Below are 24,366 nucleotides of genomic sequence, written 5' to 3'. Positions count from 1 at the left end.
TACATTTTCACCTGTATAAAACCCTCCCTTTCCTTGTTCTCTTACAGCACAACTGAGGTGGTTGTCTGAATCTAGGCCTCCTGGGTTGTAAACATTTTTGTTCAAATAAATACTTTTTGTTCTTTATTGCAGCCTGAACCTTTTCTTTGGTTAACACTATCCAGGGTAGAAAGCAAAATATAAACCTTCGCCTAAAATGAAGGGATCAGAAGCACCTAAAATTCTGGTTCAAATATCTTTTAAAACCAAGTTCAGCAATGGATTGCTTTCAATGCTGTTCCCAGTGTTATTTCTCCCTCCACACACACACTGCTGGTATGCAAGCTGTCATGAGCGATCAACTTTCTCAACATTTTCTAAAAATATGAGCACACAGTCAGGCCTTAGTAAGTTAATAATGGCAATAGTATTAATAATGTATCATTGCAGGTGGTATTTAGAACCCTACATTCTATAAGCCAACTCAGTAATTCTAGCAGAATAGAGGTTTTATGCAGAATCAACTCTTAGTTATTGTTTTCTAAGACCCGAGACTTGTTTTCTTCGCTCTATGTTTATTTATAGTGTAATAATGCTGAAAAAGCAAAAACACCGTCTGACTCAAGTAACTTTCTGATAGACACAAAAATGATGTCTCAACAAAAACTGAAGGGCAAATGTACCCACAAGTCTGAGGAATTCTATAATTCTACAAATGGCTTTTTGGGACATCATAAACCACAAGAATATGTTTATGTCACTAGAATTTTAGCATGCCATTACCTCTTTAAAATACATATAATTTCAGGGTATTTTAATACATAATTTAAAAAATATTGAAAAGAGAAAAATTTTAGTCCTTTATTTCTCTTTCTGCCTGTCTTCATTTATTTTCCTTCATAACAATGGGTGTAAGTTTATTTTAGGGTAGCATGAATTTTTTTCAAGGTAGATGGTGGCACAGAGGAGCTTGTTTTTCTCTCTCCCCCTTTTCTACTAGACCTTTTATAGGCATCTTCTACTTTGACCTTCCGAGGATCTGGCAGCAAAATTAAGTACATGCTGTTAGTAATTTATGACTGTAGCGATTGGTTAGTGATTGGTTATCCGCAATTGCTGTTAGTGATTGGTTATCCGCAATTGCTAGCACCACCAGGTCAGCTCTGTGTGAAGTGACTATGGAACACTCTGCAGCAGTGCTGTTTTCCGAATGTGGCATGTTCAGTGGAAACCTCCTCATTTTCTACCCCTGGAAACCATTCTCAGAAAAAGCAACTGAATGTGCAAATAAAAATAAATTCAGGTTTTGCTGGTCGCTGTGTTTACGTGTTCGGATCCGAACTTCGAATGCTCGGCAGACACAGTGGCAGGGGCCCGGTTTCTGGTGATTCCCTGGGCTCCCTGCTGCAGGCTGCTGTTTACCATTGAACAGGGGAGACTGGGTGGGGAGCGAGGACTTGGAAGGATGCGTATTTACTGCTCATTTTGGAGGGAAAAAAGAGGCGGGAGCACAACCCAGAGGGAGAAAAACCATCAAGATAGGAAAACAGAGTGTTTCCTTATGAAAGGCGCCTCGAAATGGAAAAGAAACAGGGGGGAGCCGTCAAGAGTTCATCATTGGAATAGTGTCGTCATAACATGTGCACAATTATTAGAAAGAGAGGAGGGTAGTCTGGTGTTTTGGAAATAGCGACTGAGCACAAAGCGCCAAAGCACGGTGGGCAGGCCCTCTGAGGTTTGTGTCTCCTTCTTCAAAAATTCCACATCGAATTGATGGGTTACACTGGACAATAGTCATTTATGAAGGACTTGTCAAAGCTCCAGGATTTGTCCTGACAACGTGGGCTCCCTGCCAGGGCGCGGGCGCCACCGAGCGCCTCGGGGAGAGGGGCGCGGGCCGCTCCACGCTCAGGCGTCTTCCCCGAAACGCTCGTATCGCATTTATTTAAAGTGAGATGCTGCACCTTCTCATACTGAATAATAAAGTGAAAAATGAACCCTTCTAACATGAGATAATAATGACAGCGAAAGTATAATCTCTGCTGGCCGCGCGTGGCTCAGCGGGGGAGCATCGACCTAGGATCCCCGCGATCGGGGTTCGATTCCCAGTCAGGGCCCAGGCCCGGGTTGCGCGCTCGATCCCCAGCAGGGGGCGGGCAGGAGGCAGCCGATCAATGACTCTCTCATCATTGATGTTTCTCTCTCTCCGTTTCTCTCTCTGAAATCAATAAAGATGTATTTAAATATATATATACATATATATATATAATCTCTATTCCTTATTATTATTACATAATTCCCTCCTTAAATTTAGGTCATTTCCATGTGACAAGCAATAATGCAATTATTACGGTTGCTTTTGTGTTTTTCCCAGGAACACCTTTCCTTTTCTGATAGGATATATCCAGTAATATTACTATTTCACCCATTAATGCCAGAATCAAATACACTGTACTCTATTTACCACAGAACATAGTATCTGCCTTTTTCTTCTTTTCCTCCACACCCCAAATTTCCTGGCTATAATGTCTGTTTACATTTGGGTCTCTCATATTCTTTTCATTTATGAAACACTAACCCAAAAGCTAAGTTTAACTTGCTAATATTACTTTTTCTCTGCCTCAGTCACTTATTTTTTTGGGGGGTGGGCAGGTAGTAAATTATTGAAACCTTTGTAAAAAAAGAAATTATATCTAGATGATGGAAATTTTCCATCAAAATATTTAAAAAGCCATCACTCTTTGTATTCAAGAAACAATCCCGCCATTTCACAGGCTAGCAAATCAGGGCTGAGAGAAGTGTGAGAGCTGCTTTAAGGAACAAGTATTCCTGTTCCCAGCTGGGGCTCCCTTCCAATATAGGGAAGTTTGTTTGACGGCAATTATCCAACTAAACATTTCCCTTTGAGACACACAAGTGCTCGATTAACATTTATTGAATATTGCTTTTTTTTTTTTTTCTTTTTTGGTTTAATGGTTCTCAGCCAATTAAATAGATCAAACACAGAAAAATATAAAAATTAAAAATATATCCATTTTACTACATCCTGGGGTATTTATTTAGCCAACACTTATCGAATACCTACTATATGCCAATATCTCTACTGTGTGTGGAAACTGAAAGATGATTAGGCATCTTCCTTAATACCGAGAAATTCACCAATTAATTATTGAAGAGAAAAATTTATACTGCAATGGGACGAGTGGTATAACAGGAAAAAAGTATCTAGTGCAATGGAAACACAGAAGAAAAAGCCCCGAAGGAAAAAATTTTCATGAGTTTCCAACTTAAGTTTGAGCTTCAAGGATGAGGAGAATTTCTCTAGGCTCAGAGGGGAGTGGGGTGATGGGGTGAATAGATAATTTACAATCCCAGACAAGATCAGTGCTCAGTAAGTACAGGCTGAGTGAGTAAAACAAAGGATCGCATGAGCTGACTATAGACAGTGGTGTGCTGGTAAACCAGCTCTCTGGAGGAAAACAAAAACCCTGATGTGTAGCTATAGTCGATTTATGTGGAATGTATCCTCCCACCATGGCCAATCTCAAACTACCCACATGACATCACTGATCACAGTCAGGAGGAGATGTGCACTTTAGGCACCTGCCAGCCAGGAGAGGCCAGCTCCAGCCCACTGCTGACTGCACAGCAACCCACACATTGCTTGTGGAATGAAGGGGCCTATAAATGAATGAATGAACAAATTACATGATTCCAGGGCAGGGAGCAATATGGTCAAAGGCACAGAGATCTGAGAATTCATTGCCCTGTCAATTAATAGGAAGCTCTGTGAGATGTATCAGGAGGGGAGAATGAAGCTAGGATGCCACGATCTGGGGTCTAACTTTATTCAAAAGGTGGTAGGGCCTCATCAAAGCTTTTGAAGAGAAGGGGTACCATGACTAGATCTATGTTTTATTTTATTTTTTTAAAATATATCTTTATTGATTTCAGAGAGAGGAGAGGAGAGGGAGAGAGAGAGACAGAAACATCAATGATGAGAGAGTCATTGATCGGCTGCAGCCCGCAACCCGGGCATGTGCCCTGACCGGGAATCGAACCCTGACCACCTGGATCCTAGGTCGACGCTTAACCGCTGAGCCACGCCCGGCTGGGCTAGATCTATGTTTTAAAAGCAGCTTTAGTCATCATTCCATGAAAACACCTTTGCTTGCCTCAATGTATGAACACAAACGTGAATAGTTAAATCCTTACAACAATTTTAATATGCAGAACAGCTACAGACTCCCTTTTAATAAAACACAAGTGTAAGAAATCCTTCAAAGTTCTTATTCTGTTGTTGAAAATTATTTCTTTCTTTAATCAAAAGCTTCATTCCTCATGAAGCTTGGAGTCAACCAACAGAAGCCAAACAACTCTGAAGCACAGTATACCTGTGAGCTTAAATGTAAATAATGAAGAAAGATGAATTATATGATGTCTGACTGGCTAAGTCACACAGGATACAAAGAAATTACTTTCAAAGATCACCATGACACCCAACCGTTTTCTGCATTGTAGACTTTATGTTTCATAAATTTGGGCTTGTACAAATACATACATTGCCCCAAATTGAAGTCTTTACTTTTTGAAACCAGCAGGTACATCTCCAAACCATAAACTTTACCTACAAATAAATCTTACCTAGAAATATTGTCAGGTGAGCAAGCAGAGATGCTGGTCTCCATGCTATCAGAGCTGTCTAGGCTCAAAGTATCAAAGGCCTGGTCCTTGTAGCCGTGATCTGGGTAGTGGAAACTGTTCAAGTAGACATTTGATTCAGATGCTGTGCGGTTGTAAAATTCAGAAGATTTCTGCCTTTGTCCTTCACTCATCTGTTGGTGATTATACCCTAAGGAAAGAGCCATAAATATGTTACTGTGTCTCATTTTTCAGTCTTAGATCTTATAAGACTCAAACTAGCAACCCAAAACATCTGCCTATGAAACTTGGCCCTTGGTCTAATTTATTTTGAAGCCAAGAAGATCAAAGAAACAGCATCATGCTCAGTGCAAGCAAGAGTTTCAAAGAAGTGGTCTTGTGAGTGATCTTTTTTTGTCAGTGGATCACTTGACACTTTCTTATGCCATTCCCACATCTCTGCACAACTGAGAATAATATATCAGCACACACAAAACACAAGAAAACCAAAACAGAAACACAATTTAAGGCCCTGAATACTCTCAAAATAGCTGGTTCAAATCAAAGCAAAAAGACTCCTAGTGATAAGCAACAGCAGGGCCTTAAGGCAGTCACCTCTTCAATGATATTCATATTTAAGGGATACTGGATCTGGTCATAAAAGAGCAGGTCAATCATCTCGGCATAGGATTTGAGAAACCTGTCATTCATGCACCAACACTAACACTTTTAATCTGGTTAAGAGACAAATTGTACATTTTTCTCACTTTTTTCTTTTCAATTTCCCTTGTCTGCCAATTACTTATTTAAAACATTCAGCGTCAACAATCCTTTCAATGGTTGTACTCCTCCTAATTACTCTCTCTATATAGTAAGTCCTAACATCATCAATAAGTTCTTGGAACTGTGGTGAAAAGACCATAAGAAAACCAATTTCATCAAAACAGGCTAAATGGTATAAACAAGAGTTAAGTTTCTACGGCATCTCATCAACATTATAACAAAACGACATTATTAGAGGACCTGCTGTACATAGCTGTCTTCTTTTTCCACCTGAACCATCAGCCTTCCACCAGTTGGTGATATCAACCACATGACAATGTAGGAGCTACATCGATAGCAGCAAAGGTGTCATTACTGAGAGGTGTTCTGCTTACCCTGGTACCTGGTTAGCTGCACATTAGGTCATTGGCTTTACTTTGTGTTATTGCTATAGCTTTCTCTCTGGTAGCTGAGCACCATAAATCGAGTTAGTCTTTCCTCTCAATTCTCTATGCACCATACACTGAGGAAGTAAGGGTCATACTGATAAACAAATTCTTCTGTTCATTAAAAAGATGTTGCTCTAGCCAGTACTGTAGTTTGCTATCTTTCTCCCTGAGTAAACTGACTATCAGATCTACTAAGAGTTTACAATTGGACCATTTGAATTTTGTCTCTTTTCTTGTGCTTTGCCTATTTTTCAATAAGGCTTTTAATTGGTAATGAAAGGTCTGAGAAACAGGCAAGAGGGTGAGAGAATACAAGTGATTCCAAACAGCTTCTTCCGCTATTGATTAAACATTTCCATTTAAAACCAGAAGCCACATCCATGATGCAAAGCGTCACACACCAAAGCTTACTGTAGAGTGATTTTAGGTATATGAGGAGTTTTCAACATTAGCATTTGGAGCAGTTTTAGCTATCTAAGTGAAAATATGTCAGTTCAGATTAAGACATCTTCTGGGAAGACAAATCCCCTTAATATAAATTATAATTTTAAATTATAAATACCAACACACACATATATATGTAAAAGCTACATATCACTTAGCTAAGGGAAGATGCAAAATATAAATGCACACCATGAGATTTTAGGCAGACTATCGTTAATTATAGTAATTAACGCATAAAGCATTAAATGAAGCCAGTACAGTCATGAGCGTGGAGCATGTGCCTTTTTTTTTTTTTTTAAAAAAAGAAAGGCAAAATAATTCATTACTCAAATATTTACCTTTGATATCTGAACTTTTAGAATTACTAATTGCTCCTTTTAAAGTGTTTCCAATTACTCATTATGAAAAGGAGGGTGACCAAAAACACCCACCAGCAATTATTTGAAAAGGTCATACATGTATCTTGCCTTATGCTTTCCAAAGAGGTTTGTTGGCAAAGAAAACTTCCACATTGACGCCAACTACATGGATGACATTTTCTTGTTTTACTCTGAAAAAACAAATCCCTAAAAGACAACCATGTAATTTGAAAACATACAATAATTATCTCCTGGGCAATGACATGTGCTGGGCCACAACTTCCACTTTGCCTCCGGTTTTTCATAATGAGGAAAAGTCAATCCCTACGATGCAACTAATACTTCCTCAGAAAAGCAGAAAGGAAGGTGAGTATATTTCTTCTTAAAACAACCCATGCCCTGCTCCTCAGATCTTCCAAGATTTCTTTTCCCCCCCCAAAAGTATTGCAGAATAAGAAAATGAACTTACCACCTTCAGATGAGGCAGACAGTAAATTAAAATGACACAAAATTTTCAGACGTGGGCACGAGGGAAGGCTGTGTGACAAGGTATACTGTGCTAAGGATTGTGCACATAAATTCCCCAGATCACCTCACTATTTGTTGAGGTTTGGCTCTATGTCTCAGAGAATCTTCCATCATTCTGGTGGTAAAATAAGCCTTACATTTTCGTGGCAACTTAAATGAAAAAGCCTGCTGCTAAGGAGCATATCTTTCACAATGCAGGTTTTTTGTTTCCTGCGGATCCAATGTGAACAGAAATGCTCTCTTTGATAGAGCTTCTAAATTTCTCCCAACTGGCAATGCCTTACTGATCACAATGAACTCCACTGTTGCCTGACTTAGACTCCTTCCTCCTGAACAATTCCAAAAACACCAAATTGCCCCTGCTATTACAAATATGGGCATGGAGCTCCCTTTGTGACCCTGGAATTGTACCAGTGTGATTCCAAAGAGCGGGTCTGGGGATTCAAGCTCAGGTCTGGCCATCCAAAGGAATAGGCACTTCTGATAGAGAAAACACCATAGGAGAGCAGGAGAGGGAGGTCACCCTGCTAGGAGGCCCAAGGAGAAGTGCTGGAGCAGCGAAGCAGCAGGAACAGGTGTGCTTTAGCAGGGAGGGCACACCTATGTGCTGTGCATTGTAGAATCCCCATCAATTAGCGTTTGGATGTCATGAAGTAAGGAGTCACCCAATGAATTCATTTTCTCACCTATAAATGGCAACCGAATTAGTGGCTAAATAAAGAAGTGGAATGCATTTACTGTTCAGGGTGGGACAAAGTAAATGGACTGGGAAAAAATGAGGCTTTCCTAACCCCTGGGACTGCTTGCTTGGTTTTTAAGTTGTGCTGCAAGAATAACGTTCAGCAGTGTACAGCAACTAAAAAGTAAAAAGGGCCTTGTAAATGCTTCAAATCCTCCCTATCCAGACAGAAAGAGCTATTATAAAGTGAGACTTGATAATAGCTGAGTCACTAAGCATAGCACATACAAGGACCCCAAACAAGCTAAACTCTCTCCACTACCCAAGAAGAGGCAATATTTTACAGGTGCAAGGTCCATTTATTATTATTATTTTCAACGCCAGTCTCTGTGAATTCTGGCTAACTGGACCTGAGAAGTTCTGTGTGAGTTGACCACTGTGAGATATAGTCTTGTCAATTATTTTCCAAATGTGTGGTATGTACTTTAAATGACTATCTAGGCCTTAATACAGAAAACGAAATGTCTTGAAATTATAACCTATGTTTAAGAAGGTAAAAGGGACCTGTATTTCGGGCAATTCGGCCTTTCATAGCTCACCTGCTGCGAAATTCACTCTTCCTAACAGAGTCCACAGCCGGAAGACGAAGGCACAGGACAAGGCAGGAGTGAGGAGAGTGACAGAGAAGGGGAAAAAGATACAAGATCAGAAAGGATGAACAGAGGACAAGAAACAGACACAACACTTCCAACATGCAGTCATTGACGGTGTTAGTGACCACCCAGGCTGACGAGGCAACATGTTCACATGGTTAGATTAAGCCTGAGCTATAAGAACTCAAGAAGTCAAAAAACCCATTAATGAACTTATGATACATGCATACAGTCAAAAAACATCTGTTCAGGGGAAAAAAGTCTTTCACACACATTGGTCAACCGGAAAACAGGGAGAATAAGACAAGATTATATCTATAAAACAGTTCTTTTTTCCCATGCAGACAGTAACGAATCGTTTTTAAGAGCCGAGGTTTGTAAAATGCCATTCGATTATTTGAAGCAGCGTCCATCACATCGTATAACTCAGTCCTCTAACACCCTACATCGCTACCAGCTAGCCACAGTAACTGCATCTTATTGATTCAGGCCACCGTCCCTTTCATATGAAATAGTCTTAAATGGGATGATTAACTAGGAGCCCTTTACGTCTTTCCACCCTCCCATGTAGCCTGCTTTATTTGTACCCTGCCTTTAGAAAGGAGTGACCTGTTTTACACTTAGCCTATGCACACAAGGCCCGCTCTTTTCTTTATCTGGATCCCGAGTCTTACAAAACAATGCTTCCCAAGCACTCATGTTTCCTGCGTGGTCTGACCTTGTCATAAAAACCAAACCAAACAAAGAGGGTCATGCAGCTGCCTGTGAATGAACGGCAGCTGCACCCAGCACATGTGCACAATTTCCCCCACTGGGTAAGAGGAATAATCATTAGACTAAAAATCTGCCATTGTACAGTTTTAAATCTGATCACTTCTTAAAGATGACTTCACAACGACCTTTCACTATTTGTTGGAAACAGAAACAACACAAAAGGAGGTTGTCATACCTTTCTTGGACTTTCCTGCGTTAAACAGAAGACAAAAGGACAAAGATTTCATTCATTCTAAAGCTTACAAAGCCATAGTTCGCAAGTTGTACAAAAGCCAAGAAGCATTACAACTTTAAGAGCTGAGCTCCTGGGCCGTGTGCCTTCAACTCTGCTCTCAGGGACCTTTGTCTGCATGATTCACACTGTCGGTTCTGTTAAAACAATGCTGATCAAAGGAAGGCTTATACTTACACCACGGTCCTTGACGTATCCATTAAGAACAAGCAGCAGAAAAAATAGTCCATTTAAGTTAATTGTGTAAGTCAAGAAAAATGGTAAGATCTATTAAATTCGATTTAATGAAAATGTGTGTTAGATCTATTTTTTTTTTTCCAAAACCATGAAATTTTACTTGTGTTTGCTCTTTTAATGAGGCCGACAAGTGCTAGTGAAACTGTTCTAAATGAAATTATGATGCAACCCTCCCGGTCACTGTGGGCCACCAGTAGGGGCTCAGTAGAAAACCCTGTCAATTTTACGGTCTGCAGTGACTCTAAGAACTGTGGTCCCCGGCCCCTCCTCCTCTGGTGGGGGAACCAAGGGAGGCAGGTTGGCCTCGCAAGACACATCACATCCAGGGGATCCACACACACGCGGGTCTCTATTTCCTTAGACGCTGTCTCATCGGCACCACAGAAACTCTTTAAGGAACGAACACCACTTTAGAGCTGCAGTAGACTGAAGGAAGACTGAAGCTGCAGTCTTCTCAGGTACAAAAGACCTACCAGTGAGGAACCAGAGCAACAAGATCAAAGACAATAGATTTTACAGAGAGCACGTCCCTAATGCGACCTAAGAGAATCAGTTCAGTTTTCCCATATGAATGGAGCACGGGGATTCCCATTATTTGAGGGGAAAACAGAGGTTAGAAAATATGAGATGAAACATCCCTTCAGGTTCACCTTATTCTCACAAGGGTCGTCTTACACAATAATGTTTGCAGCCCTTATTTTTACAAATCTATCCATTTAGTACAAAGGTCTAATTTTTCTTACTTTCTTTTTTAAGAAAATATTTTTAACATCAAGTATGGTTTTGGGGCCAATCCAAGCTTTGATGTCTTCAGCCAGTGAGGAAAAGTACATTTAAAAAGGAGTCTAAAAATACTACAGAAAAATGCTTCAATAAAAAATAGACTTGACCCATAAATGAACAGTGATAAATGTGAGCCAAAATATACTCATTTATGTTTATTATTTATAAATCATAAGAGTTATTTTTAGCTTATTAAAAAATTATGGTAAAGAAAATAAAAGACTCCGGCTGGGTAGCTCAGTTGGTTAGAGCGTCGTTCGATATGCCGAGGTTGCAGGTTCGATTCCCAGTTAGGGCACATACAAGAAGCAACCAATGAATGCACAACTAAGTGAAACAACAGATCAACGTGTCTCTCATTCTAAAAATCAATAAATAAAGTTAAAAAAGAAAAGAGAAGTTTAATCAAATGTACTTGATTTAACTGTAACTGATTTAAATGTAACATAAGCCTATCCTACATTATAAACCTCTCTTATGACTACTACAGCCTCTATTAACTCTTAAATCACTTCTAGTAATGATTCAAAAACCTCATTCGAGTGATATATATGTATATATACAAAAGTTATACACATACATATACACACCACATATACATACATATATATACATACCAAAATTTATATATTTTTTTCCTTTTTTTTTTTCTGATAGAAAACCGGTGATTATCCCCTGATACCACTGGCCGAGAGGCTGAGCAGTCAGAATGGAATCCCAGCCTGCTGGGAGGGAAGGGTTTCAATCCCACTGGTGCATGGATACTCGTAGGGGCCGCGTACCCACCGCCCTATCAGCCTCCGCATTTACACCCTGGCATAGCTCCATATATTTACCACATTTTATTGAAATTATCTGTTGTGTGTCTTTCTCCCTCACAAGACTATAAGCATTTCAAGGGCAAGGATCATGTTATTCATTTGTACTCTTGGTCTCTAGCACCATGCTTGTTCAAAATCGAGGGCCCATATAAGTTATTGACCTAAATAGCAGTGTTTACACAATAAATCTAATCTTTTCAACAAGATCCTCACGGCTGGAACTGCATAGCAGTAATTTCTTCTAGCCCCATGAAGACTATTTGAGAAACCTGTTATAGATGCAATGCACTTTTACAAAGAAATAAAATATGCTGAGAATCAAAGTCTACCTGAAACCTAACGACCACATAGCATAAAGGCTCAAACCACATTAAAAGGCCTAAGGGAATTCTGTCCTGGGCCACTAGTGCTCTATTTACTGTGTCAGCTCAATGTATCTTTAGCACATGGCTCAACACAGTGGCCCAGTCACAAGCCAGACGAGTGACTTAAGATCTCAGTGGTCTCTTTTTCCTTTATAACTATCAAATGCAAAGGTTAATAATTCTTTAGGGGCCTTTCTGGTTTGAAAATACTATTAAGTTTATGAAGTACAATATTTGAAACATACCAGTCATATATGTGTGTATAGAAAGAGTTGCCTTAGTACAAGTATAACTGTATCTATAAATATAATTATAACTATATATATATAATATATAACTATATATTATATATATATATATATATATATATATATATATATATATCCCTTCCCCCAAAAGGGACACATTAAGAACAAAATTGAGGACTTTGCTTGATGCCCTTTCTAATGATCCTCAACCTTGCTGTCTCTCCCTTGCTGAAGAATCCTAATGCTTAACAAAAGACATCCCATTTGATGTTAAAGCTCCTACCTCTGAGCATCCTCCGAGATTCTGAGTCTTTGGTCATGGTCGCCAGCGAGTGAGGAAGCACACTGCCACAGCTGTTGCTCTGTCCCAGGGGCAAGTGAGCCTGTGAGAACCAGGAGAAAACACTTCAGGCAAACTGCAGCTAGTGGTCCTCCAGGACATGGCCACATCCCTGTTTCACAGCTCCTATCCAAGCACAGAGGGCAGGACAGGAAGGTCTCCCGTCCCGTTTCTGGACGCTCAGTGGTAAAGACCAGTCGCTGTCTACCCCAAGGAGCACCACGGAAGTCTCCACATCACAGCAGCTCCTCCAGTGGCAGCAATTCCAAAATTGGTGGGTATTTGTTCTCCAAAACCACCTTGGAGGGCAGCTCACAGTTCCGCATGCATAAGGAGCAGAGGGCAGAGGCAGGGCAGGAAGGCGTGCTCGGCATGCACAGGACAGAGCAGACCCACCCTGTTCCCATCGACCCCCAGCCATCTAGTGGGCTGGAAGCTGGAGGACCCTATCAGCTCCCCCAGTGGTTCTAGCACGGTCTTTAATAGCAAAACCCTTTATGTAAAATATACTTGGAACACCAGTTTGTGAAATAGATTAAAACAACATGACTCTAAGGTCAAAGGAAGGGCCCCAAAGCCTGTCCCACTCAGAGCCTCCTTGTCACTTGCCTTTCCTCTTCCTGCAATGACCCCTCGGGCATGTCAGCAGAACATGAATGAGGGTTAGGTGTTGGACCACATAGGCTCATATTCCAGCTTCATGGCTGACCAGCTGAGGGCTCTTGGGCTAGTCACTTAGCTTCTTTACACCTCAGTTTTTCCACATGTACAACGGGGATAACAGTTAGTACCTCTACTGAATAGTGTTGCTGGATTTTAAAATGAGACCATCCACATAAAGCACTTAGTTCAGTGTCAGATTCAGAAATGGCTCAATAAATATCTGGTGCTATTACTCCTGTAATCCAGAGCTTATCTGTTCCAATTTCCAGATGTGGGATGCAGCCACGGGAGTCTGCCACATGAATGCCACCTACCACTCGTGGTGGTAGAAAATACCCTGGACCAGGTTCTTTGGTCCCAGAGCGTACAATTCCAAATGTCCTCTGAATAAGATAGAAAATGCAATTTAGTTATAACGTTTGCCCGACAAGCAAACTTAATGGCTTGTTTATTTAGCATTTTCTTTAAGGACTTTGCGGACCCGTAAACATAAGGACAAGGAGTCGCTGAAGGTGAAGCCCGCGGTTCTCCCCATGTCCTACCTTCGGGGCGGTGCTTCTCCCCATAGTAGCACTGCTGAAATGTGGGGATATGGAAGGAGTACTTTTCTTTCGAGGCAAAGTGTCACTCAGATAGAGGCCTTCTTTATGCTGTTTTTTCCTTTCTTCCAGACTTCTAAAGTGCTTTAAATGCAAATGTAAAGCAGAATAGCAAAACTTGACTAATTGAAACAGGTCACTGAAGAAATTAAGAAGTATGCATTCACCAAGACGTTTGGGAATTTTAACAGAATTTTTTTTTTTTTTTCAATTCAACTTATACTTGTGTTCACTAACTGACTTGGGCCGGCTAGCATTTGGTAAGATACACAGGCACTAGGAAGAATTTTTTACTGAACCTAGAAACAAAAGGAAAAAAAAAAATCCACCTTTCACTTTCGTAGTTAGTGCCTGCTGCCCTGGGGCCTCAGGACAACTTACAAACGATTATGATGGTCGCCATGTGGATGGCGGAACAGCCAGTGGACAGAGCAAGTAAGCAGTTTCTCCCTTTGTCTGTCTGGACAGTTCTGTGTGGTGGCACAGATCCCAGTGTGAGGAGGACAAGAAAAGGGGGGAGAGGAAGACGAAGAGAAAGAGGGAGTCATCAGGGGAGCTGTTTTAAAGCTGGAAAAATATTTCAATCACAGAAACACACTCCAAATCGACATAACGTTTCCATATAAGGCATCCTTCTAGGTTACTCTTTTATTTAGAAAAGATCTTGGCCAAGAAGCCCCTATAATAATCCCTCACATAAAAAAAAAATCCTCCTGTTGACTATTTCTTTTTATTTTCAGATTCCTAAGGCAAAATTTTGCCAACTTGAAATTTATCCAAATTTTTCTTGGCTTCTCAAAAAAAAATGTCTTCAATAGTAAAGTTATTTCCTAATTAAAGTTTCTCTAGGTTTGATCATTTTTATACTAAGCTGGGACTTTTGAAATATGGAAAAATTAATGTGAGTTTGAGTTACCAAATTTATTCTTCTTCTTCACACGGGTCAATCATGAAAAATATAGGCATTTTAACATTACCATTATCTACTTATATTAGCTAGAATTTATTAACTTAACAGTAGTGGGGATATATAGTCCTTTAACAAAAGGTAACAGATAGTAAAGGTACCTTCAAGAAATGTAAGGGCTGGGCATAGCACAGTAGGGCTTGATCGCCTACTTTGGGGATCTAGTGTCTCCTAGTAACTCCTTAGGATCTCCTGCTGCCAAATTCACACAGGAATTTGATTATAGTTGAAAAGAAGCTCAAAAATCAGATTTTTAAAAAAATACAAGCACAAATATGCACTGAATATAGTTAAAGGAGGGCAACATTAAGAATAATAATTTTTTTAAAAAGTCTGGTCAATGTAAACTATTGTTCTATGGACCAAAAGCACTATTTGTGGGGTGACCTTGGACAAGGTATTTACTACACTAAGCCTCAGTTCCCTAAATGTCCATATGCAGTTAATTCTTATTTCATGGGATCATTAAAGAGAAGAAATGAGATATATATTTGTAAAATGTTTAGCAAATTTTGACACATAGCAAGGGCATGATGTCTATTATTATGGTTTCAATAATGTGTAAAAACATGGGTGTTGACACAGCAACTTTCTGTACCAGGGATTTTATGGAAATTATTATTATTTTGAAAAATACCTGAGAGGAGTTGCAATATTTTGGTTGAGTGGAAACTGAAGCATGAGCATATAAAACTAGCTCAAACATATCAAAAGTTAGGAGAGGAAAGTCAAGGTCTCAAACTTTACAACACTCCCAACACCCTCAGGACATACTAAATGTCCTTTAAAAAGAAAATCGGCAAAGGAGTCTACACCTTGTCTTTTAAAAAAGTTTCCTTGCAAAAGCTGAAGATTCTCAAACTCTGAACACCGGTTCCTAATTACCTGCTGCTCCTGCGGCTGCTGCCTTCTGTGTTTCTTAGCTGGTAGTGGAGGAGGTGTGTCATTTAAAGGGAAGGGACCGACAGACGGAGCCATGACTTCAGGCCAGGGGGCTGATGGAGGTTGAGTGACAGGATGAGAAAGAGTAGAAGGAAACATAAATCCAGGACAGACAGGTGATCTTTGCTTTAGAGGAGAAGAAAAAAAAAAGTATATATGTGTCCATGTAAAATGAAAGAATAATGACAAAGAAATGAAATCAATAATCTGATTGTTCTATGTTCTTCTATTTTAATCAAGAAGTCACAAATGAGGGGCTGTATCTTTCCATTTAGCTTCTTGTTAAAACACCAACCTGCAACCAATTTAGATCAGTAGAAGGTGTTTTCACTGACTATTATTTGCCCCTTTCCAGATGTTTTAAGAAGGCATAACATTTAAAAAGTCCATACTGCAAAACATAATAGAAAACAAAATCAAACTGGAAAGGTGATTCAAGCCAACAATTTTAGAAAGACTTTTGATTTTTAAGAAAACTTGATCAGGTTAGAATACTCAGATATAGTTTTTTGCTTTTTTTAAAACTTTCTTCTGGTAGTCCACTCTGTCCCATATAGTTCACGGTTTCTAGTATTATAATCATTAGACCAGTGCCCCCAAATGGGTATGTTTTCAAACTCAATATCACTTTGACCCTCTGGTCAACCAGACATATATTTGTGACAAATGCCCTCATTTTCAGTTAACCAGGGTTAATTTCTGACACGAGGAAAGCAGTGAATGAATGAAATGTCATGCCAACACACCTCTTTATTTTGTGGCTGGCTCACCAGGACAGCTGTGGTAGGCCCAGTGGCAACAGCGTCAGCATCAGCAGGGAACTGAGTGGAAGGGGATAGATTCGTGGAATTGCCACATGGCTCATTAATTTCATTTACACTGATATAGCCCTAAAAGGAGGAATTTAGAAATTAAACACAAAGAAAGCAAAAGCTGAGGCATGCGAGAGTATTAATGCTCTAATACAATGGAGTTAGCTTAGAGCGGCACAGCCAGGTATCTGTGGTATTATCAAATGTTTCATCAGCAATTAAAATGGAATTACAGCGCTTAATCATGAAAAATGATATTCCAAACATTAAAAATAATTTTTTTTCTGGTGAAATCAAGATGACTATATTATAAATAACCCAACATCTTAGATTTTGAAATACCCAGTGGTATCAGCATTCATTCTGTTGCCTGAATGAGGTTGTCACTACACAACATTTAAAATAATCACACACGCACAAATCTGAGATATAAAATTGACACTGTAATCACTCACTCTCTATTTCAAGAGCCTTTTCCACAAATCTTTATTTTTAGATTTTTTTGCTCCGCTTCTGTTTCCTGACAAACAAAAGTGTGAGTGAAAGTGGGCTGAGGGCTACTGGTTTTTGCTCTAAGACATTTATAAAACAGTAATTATTTGTAATGGAATCCAGCTTTTAGGCATCTCGACTAAATGAGAATAAAAATTACACTTGTCCTCTAGTGAGCTTTTCCTAGCAAGACAAATGTGTACACGTGCACACACACACATACACACGCGCGCACACACACACACACCCTTTAAGGTGGAGTTGCAACTTGAGGGTGTTTCAGTTCAAGGCAGCTTCCCCAACTCCCAACTCTATCCCCAGGACACAGAATTTCCAGTTACTTTAAATTCAATGATTCAGTTCTGGCTTCAGCATAAATCAAAGTCTATCACCTTCAAACTCCTGCATTTATATTTGAGGAAAAGGCACTTGTAAATTTTCATGGAAAGTAATTGTACAGACCAATCATGATTTTCACCACACCAACAAAGTAGTACGAAAAAAGAATAGAGTATAAAATAGCATCTTTTTCAAAGGTAAAATAGTGTTAAATTTAACACTTAGGTTGTTGTGTTAGCCCACCAATCTTTTAAAAAAATGGCTCCAAGAAAGGCAAAGTATCCTTATGCTGATGAAGCAAAAATTCCAGGTGAGAAAACAAGGTTTTTACTGAGAATTTTTAATTATGACAAAGTAGAGAAAGCTGGGATTGACTGTTCGTAAATCAGAGTTATCAAAAGGCTGCTGAATTAGTCTCGCACTTCAGATAGAGGCAATGGATACTACATAAAGTTTTATAGGATTAAATTGAAAGGAAGTGGATAACTGGGTTGTCAAATTTCATTTTATCTTTGACAGTGAATCAGAATGAAGAGTAACAACTCTGAGTTTTTCTTTCACTCAGTTGATAGTAGAATGTTTCAAAACCAAGGTTTGATTCCTTATGTGAGTCATAGACCATAAAACCTAATTAGGTAATTAAAAAATGTATGATGCTTGTCAAAAGTAGGACTTGTTTAAGGGTTAGATATAAATTCATTAGTCCTCGAGAATGAGAGAAGAGAAAGAGAGAGAGGGCAAGAGAGTCAGAAAGAAAGAAAGGAAGAAAGAAAATCAATACATCTTGTGAGTCAAGTTGGTTTGGCCCATGAAAGCTACTCAATAAACATGAGTTACAGACATGTAAAAATAATCTAAAAGCCAAATGGCCTTTTGACACCAGGAAGTCTGCAGAGAAAAAGAACAACTCATTAATAGAAAAGGAAAGATTTTATTCTTCTACTAAGAGATAAAGAAACCTTGGAGCCTACTTAACTCGTTAGGATGCCACAAGCCTTCAAATTCAGTGCGCCCAGAATCAAACCACTCGTCTTCCCTCTTAAGCTCATTCTTACCCCAGTCCTCTCTGTCTCAGGAAAAGGTGCTCCCTGCCCATGTCCACTTCATTATTCAAACTGGAATAATGACATTACTCCTGACACCTTCCTTAATTAACTTCATCCCCACATTCAGTCTATCAACAGGAACAGTCAACTCTGGTTCTAACATATATCTGCAGCCAGCTAATTCTCTCCATTTCTGTGCCACTACTTGAATCCAAGCCACCAGCATCTCTAGCCTGCACTATTGCACCCTGGTTTCCTGGCATCTCCCCTTCCTCCTCACAATCCAGTAGAGCAGCCCAGGGTGATCTTTAATGAATGGACATCAAATAATGTCACCTCCCAGCTTAAAAGCACTCAATGGCTTCCCATCCATGTAAAATAAACCATGTTTCGTTAACATGGCTCACAAGACCTGGCCCCGGCCCACCTCGCTGACATCATCTTATCCAGCTACACTACATTCACAACCACCCTTTGTCCCCTGAATCTGCCAGCTCCATGTTCTGAATAATGGCAGAGAAGCTATGAAACTGAATGATCAAATAAAGCATTTGTAGAAATAGTTCACAAATATGCCTGAGGTACACATTAAGCACACCTGTTATATGATGAACATTTATTTCACATACCGATACACACACACACAAAACACTTTCTGTGTAGGAATTCTTTTTTTTTTTTAATTAAAAAAATATATATCTTTATTGATTTCAGGGAGAGGAAAGGAGAGGAGGAGAGAGATAGAAACATCAATGATGAGAGAGTCATTGATCGAGCCCGCAACCCGGGCATGTGCCCTGACCGGGAATCGAACCCCGATCGCCTGGATCCTAGGTCGACGCTCAACCGCTGAGCCAGGCCCGGCTGGACTCTGTGTAGGAATTCTTAACTCTAATGTCTTTTTAAAAGCAATTTATAAAGAGAGGGGCTGTTATGCAAATTTTTATCCAGAAGCAAGTTTTTTCTTTTGCTTTTTGGGGAAGAAAAACATAAAAAAATTTTCTTTCCTAGTCAAGCTTACACTTTTCCAAATGAGAGTTAAAATAGTCACCGTTGTAGCTGTGTAGCTCTATAAAAAGATATTTGGGAAAGAGGGTAACAGGGACTCAGGGAAGATGGATGTTTGGGATAAAGAGTGTGTACAGCTTAATGTAAATAGCATTTTTCAATATAGATGGAAAACAGCAGAAATGACACTGGGAGCAAAAAAGAGATAGAGAAAAGAAAGAAAGCAGACTATTTTCTCGAATGTAAAAGGCATTTTCATGTTTTAGAGGACTTAGAAGAAAGAGAAAGTAAAACAGAGGAGAAACTGAGACAGGAAATTACAGGAAGGAAAGAAGAGAATTTAAGGCTAGTTTTGGTATGGATCTTAAATTTTTTGAAACTCCAAGTTAATCCACAATGCCACTGTCAAGTAAAGTATGAGCACATACACACACACACACACACACACACACACACACGCACGCACACAGAGGGAATTTGCATAAGACACAAAAATAAACCCTTAAACTCTCAAAGAATACATAATGGATGGCAGGAAAGCTTTCAACACATGGAGTGTTTTCCTAAATCATTTAAGCTCATGTTTTTCCTACTCAGCTAATCACATAAAACTGAGGTACATCTCTTGATGCCTAAGGTGGTATGAGTGAACATGTAAAATCATAACTTACCTCTTTTAGAGTATTTGGATTGACAGGAAACCCTTTCCCCCCAGAGAGGCTGGAGTATTTCTTTTCCAAATTACAAAGATTTTCCTTTTCCTGAAGGAACACAAAATCTATTAAGTTTAGTCGACCTTGCATTTCCCTGGTGACTAATGATGTTGAATATTTTTTCATATGACTTAATAACTCTTCATATATCTTTTGTGAAATGTTTTTATTCAAGTCTTTGCCTGCTTTTTAAAAAATATTATTTACTGTGTGGTTTATATGTTATTGAGTCATAGGAGTTTTTAATATATTCTGGATACAAGTTCTTTGTCATTTCCTCTTTAAGTCTTTTTTTCCCTCTTTATCCCAAGGCTATGAAGGGGCACTTGTACTCCTATAATTTCTTCTGGAAACTTCATCACTTCAATTTTTAAGTTTAGGTCTATGATCAGTCTCAAATTGATTTATATGCGTAGTGTGAGGGTGGGTGGAGAGGTTCATTTTCTCCTTGTTGACCCAGTTGACCCAGCACCATTTGTTGGAAAGACTTTCCTTTCTCTACTAGATTGTCTTCAAGCCTTCGTCAAAAATGAACAGACATCATATATATAGGTCTAATTCTGGACTCTGTTTGTTTCCACTGATCTATACAGTGTATGTCTTATTTGTATGCCAGCACCACACACACAAGTAGTCTTAAATATTACAGCTTTAGAGTAAACCTTGAAGTCAAATGGTATAAATTCTCCAACTTTGTTCTTGCTCAAAGCTGTTTTGGCTATACTACGCCCTTTGCATCTGTATTTACAGGTAATTCTCATTTTTGCATAGCTGATGTTCTATTACGTTGTCATGAACAGTAAATTAGTGAACGCTGAATTAGTGAACACTCTCATTCCTAGGGGAATGATCAGGCTGGGTTCCTGTGAGCCTCTGGTCACAATATTTTCAGCAACGTATTGATCAATACAAAACTTTTATTTTATGTGTGTTTCTGTATAAAAAGACCTTATTTAATATATAATGATGATTCAATAACATTGAACTCACAGCCAACAGCACTACAATTGATGCCTGAATGAGACTTATCTAATGCAAGCATTTCTGCCATGAGGCACATCGCCGCCTTCTGTACTAGGATCATTGGATAGTATTTTAGCACTGTGCTTGTGAACCACTTCACATGGCAAAATCACCAACAAAGAGCACAAAAATGGGAAAATGTGGTACTAAATAGTCCACAAAAAGGACACTCGCTTATAGTATAAAAACTGAGCAAGAAGGCGGAGGGTCGTCTTGTTTAACCTCAGCATGGAGTGTGCATGTCCAGTGACTCAGAGTTTTCACTGCTCTGTGCATGTCCACGAATGACTACACAACAACTATTAATTTGGAGGTTACAAATCAATTTTTGCGAGGAGGCAAATTCACAAATACAGAACCTACAAATAATGAGGATTGACTAAATTCTAGCATCAACCTATCAATCTCTACAAAATGTCTGTTGGGGTTTTTACTGGGATTGAGATGTATCTATAGACCAATTTGGGAAAATAAAAATCTTAATATTTGTGGACCTCAATTTTTACAATAGAATTATATTTCATATATTTTTAATAACAAAATGGTATTTCTCCGAGGGTGCTTACCCATTTTAAAAAACTTCTCCCTTTTTTTTGTGCTAAAATTTCAGAAACCACTTAAATACTACATATTAAACTATATGATTTAATCTGTGCCTTTTGACTACTGTGCGAAAGGGTAAAACGGTGGCGGGGCCGCTCATGGTGCGAACGTAGGGTTCACCCCAGAGCAGGGCACAGGGGTGGGAAACGCAGCTCCGCTCAGGGGTCGGTGGGTGCTGAGGAAGCGAGAGCAGAGGAGCTGCCGGGGGTCGGCGTGGGCCACAGAGGCACCTCGGGTGAACCCATGATTCTATACAAGAGACCAATTTTTCTGTCTCTTCTCGAACTGAAAATAGCTAAAATGGGGATACCCCAGCTACATTTCTTCTAGGTGGGGCCATGGTGCAGCCTCATACTTTAATGCATGATGCTGGATTTGACTGTTCTCCTGCACACCATTCTCGGTCCCTCTCATATTTTTATGATCCCAAGAGTGACATTCCTCGGTACTGGCCGGCACGCCAGGCTCAGGAGGGAGACTAGCGCCATCAGCTTTAACTTCTGTTGACTTATTCCTGAAATTAGACTCTGGCCATATCAGGAAGTCAGGCTGAAGTCTGGGCAGAGGAATCCCTTTCCGTGTAGTCACTTGAGGGGCTGGGATGTGGACGCGGTCCCTTTGGTGAGAGTGATCTTGCCGTCCACATGGGGGTGTCTACCCTAGCCAATTCAGCTCAGCTAAATGCAAGGTGGCATTCGCCAGGAACACCCCCACAGAAAGAATTGGAGTTTGAAACTCCAGAGCAGCAGAGCCAATATGTTTGACAGCCTTAAAAAAATAAAAAAATAAAAAGCAGAACATGTTTTAACCTGTTTGAAGAAAAATATGATTTTTTTTTACAAAAACAAAAAATCAGAAAACAGACAGATTTTCCATAGTTGGGATTTTCACACTGTGGAAGAAACATGAAGAAAATATCCTTGCTTTACTCTGAATTGCAGTCATTCTCAAAACATCAGCTTATTAATGTGGAGGATTGAATAGAATTATGTATTAAAAAGTCTTCCTTAAATTACAATCCACTGCTCACTATTAAAAGGCACTTGGTTCGAAGGAAAGGACTTTCCCCAAATTGGAGCCTGTGTTTTACTGCAGACAGTGCTGGAAGGGAAATACTCACTCTCTGCAGCATCATTATTAAGTTATTCTTTTCTTTCACAAAGTGGTCTTGTTCTCTCTGGGCCTGCTGGACAATGTGAGAGGCTTGCTTTTTCAACGCGGAAATTTTTTCCTAGAGGGAATAAAGATGATCACAAAAAGATGCACATTAGACATGCAAAGGTTTGCCAGTCTGTCCTGGAAACGAGAGAAAAGGTGTTTACAGCTGGAATAACATTTTCATTGACGGCTGGCAGTGATGATCACCCAGGGGCAGTTTCTTTGACATGCCAAGCTCGTGGCTTTTCCTTACCTAAGTTCAAGTGATTTAAGATCTATTTGAGGAACCCAGAAGGCAACAGGAAATCCTGTTTTAGACTATAAATGAATTTTTGGCATCATCTTGGGAGACGCCTCGTGGAAAAACAATGGAGTTTCTTATTTAAACTGAGAGCTTAAGAAGTCACCTTCTCCATTTTCCCTTCCTTCAGTTTTTTGGGGTTTAGTCCAGAGCACTGGGGTGTGATTCCAAATTCTGAAACAGCTGAATACTGGGCTGGACATCTGGGGGCTCAGGGATGGGTGCAGTCAGCGAGGTATTATCAGCATGGCATTATCGGGCTATTTCTAATGGTGACAAGCCATCAGCCAGCTTTGGGAACTGACGAGCAATGGACAGAGAGTTTCCCAACAGACTTTGTTCATACAATTATTCTGAATCTAGTTACTATGATTGCAAAGGGAAGAAATTTCAAACAAATATCTAAATTTCAGATTTTCTCTGCCTTGGTTTTCACATAGAGAAAAAATTAGATATTGTTTATCAATGCATCCAAAGCATCAAGTAACAATGACTGGACCATGTACGTTTGCTAGTTGAAAGCACCATTTGGCATATAGATGGCAGGCTCCATAATCTGCCAAAGGTGATACGTAGACAGGTAGATGGACATACGCTATAGCTATGTTAGTGATTATAGCTAACACAGTGAGGGGTGTATTATGATTTTTGCATTGAATGACACCTGACGGAAGTACCTTTCTGGTGACAATGTTGCGTTGATATTCAGCCACTTCGCGCAAGAGCTGCTGGGTGAGGTTCTCCTTCTCCTCATCTAGACGGCTCTCGTGCTCGAGCTGCTGGAATTCTAGGTCTTCAAAGTGTTTGCTCTCCACATCCAGCCGGTCGGCATCCTTTGGAGAAAAGCGAATGAAAACAAGACATACCAGAATGGCTGCAGCCTTTTAAATGTGAAGGAAAAAAATATTAAAAGCAAACAGTCCAAAATATCTTTCCAATTACAACACTGAACGGGGTTAGAATATGGCAATCCTCTCTTTTGGAAATGAGCCCCCAGTGCAGAGACTATTGTTGGAATTGGAAGGGACTTGGGGGAGGGGATGGGGGACACTTTTACTTCACCACTGATTTTAGACTGCTTTGTGGGTGTAGAAATTCTTGCTTCAGATCTGCTAGGTGGTTTTAAAATGGATCACAAAGTATACAAATAATTCAGTAAATAACTTAAACATTATCTGTGGACCAAAGGTGTGACATAGTCTCTTGAGAAAATTCCTATTTTTCCACAAGTTTTCAAATTAAATGAAAGTATAGTATAGAGATTGAATTCAAGATTTCAAAGTTGTTGACTATAAAAAAAAAGTTAGCATATATAACAGACCAGAGGTCTCTAAGAGGAAGACACACAACACAATTCACTAAGATGTGAAGAGGAAATATTAGAGCTTCTTTATATTTAATCTTAC

At 39.6% G+C, this 24,366-nt stretch overlaps 1 protein-coding gene across 8 annotated transcripts in view; it reads right to left on the bottom strand.

The window, feature by feature from the left end:
* The window catches only part of PHLDB2 (pleckstrin homology like domain family B member 2), a 96,539-nt gene that overhangs the window by 13,093 nt on the left and 59,080 nt on the right, over positions 1-24,366 (bottom strand). For 4 of the 8 annotated variants that reach the window (XM_087818149.1, XM_016200195.2, XM_087818150.1 and 1 more), the window contains 8 exons: positions 23,638-23,793; positions 22,622-22,732; positions 19,834-19,923; positions 16,212-16,355; positions 15,409-15,591; positions 13,500-13,640; positions 12,238-12,337; positions 4,624-4,831 (listed from right to left, as the gene is read on the bottom strand). In XM_087818149.1, coding sequence (XP_087674275.1) covers positions 4,624-4,831; positions 12,238-12,337; positions 13,500-13,640; positions 15,409-15,591; positions 16,212-16,355; positions 19,834-19,923; positions 22,622-22,732; positions 23,638-23,793 — 1,133 coding nt within the window. Of the gene's footprint in view, positions 1-4,623; positions 4,832-8,440; positions 8,462-11,137; positions 11,243-12,237; positions 12,338-13,499; positions 13,641-15,408; positions 15,592-16,211; positions 16,356-19,833; positions 19,924-22,621; positions 22,733-23,637; positions 23,794-24,366 lie in introns of all 8 variants that reach the window. The other 4 variants (XM_087818151.1, XM_087818152.1, XM_087818153.1 and 1 more) reach the window with 3 other exon arrangements.

Source organism: Miniopterus natalensis, chromosome 6 (assembly GCF_054644295.1).
Source record: "Miniopterus natalensis isolate mMinNat1 chromosome 6, mMinNat1.hap1, whole genome shotgun sequence".
NCBI classification, from domain to species: domain Eukaryota; kingdom Metazoa; phylum Chordata; class Mammalia; order Chiroptera; family Miniopteridae; genus Miniopterus; species Miniopterus natalensis.
Note: the sequence above shows the minus strand (reverse complement) of the source record. Positions and strands in the feature narration are given on the sequence as shown.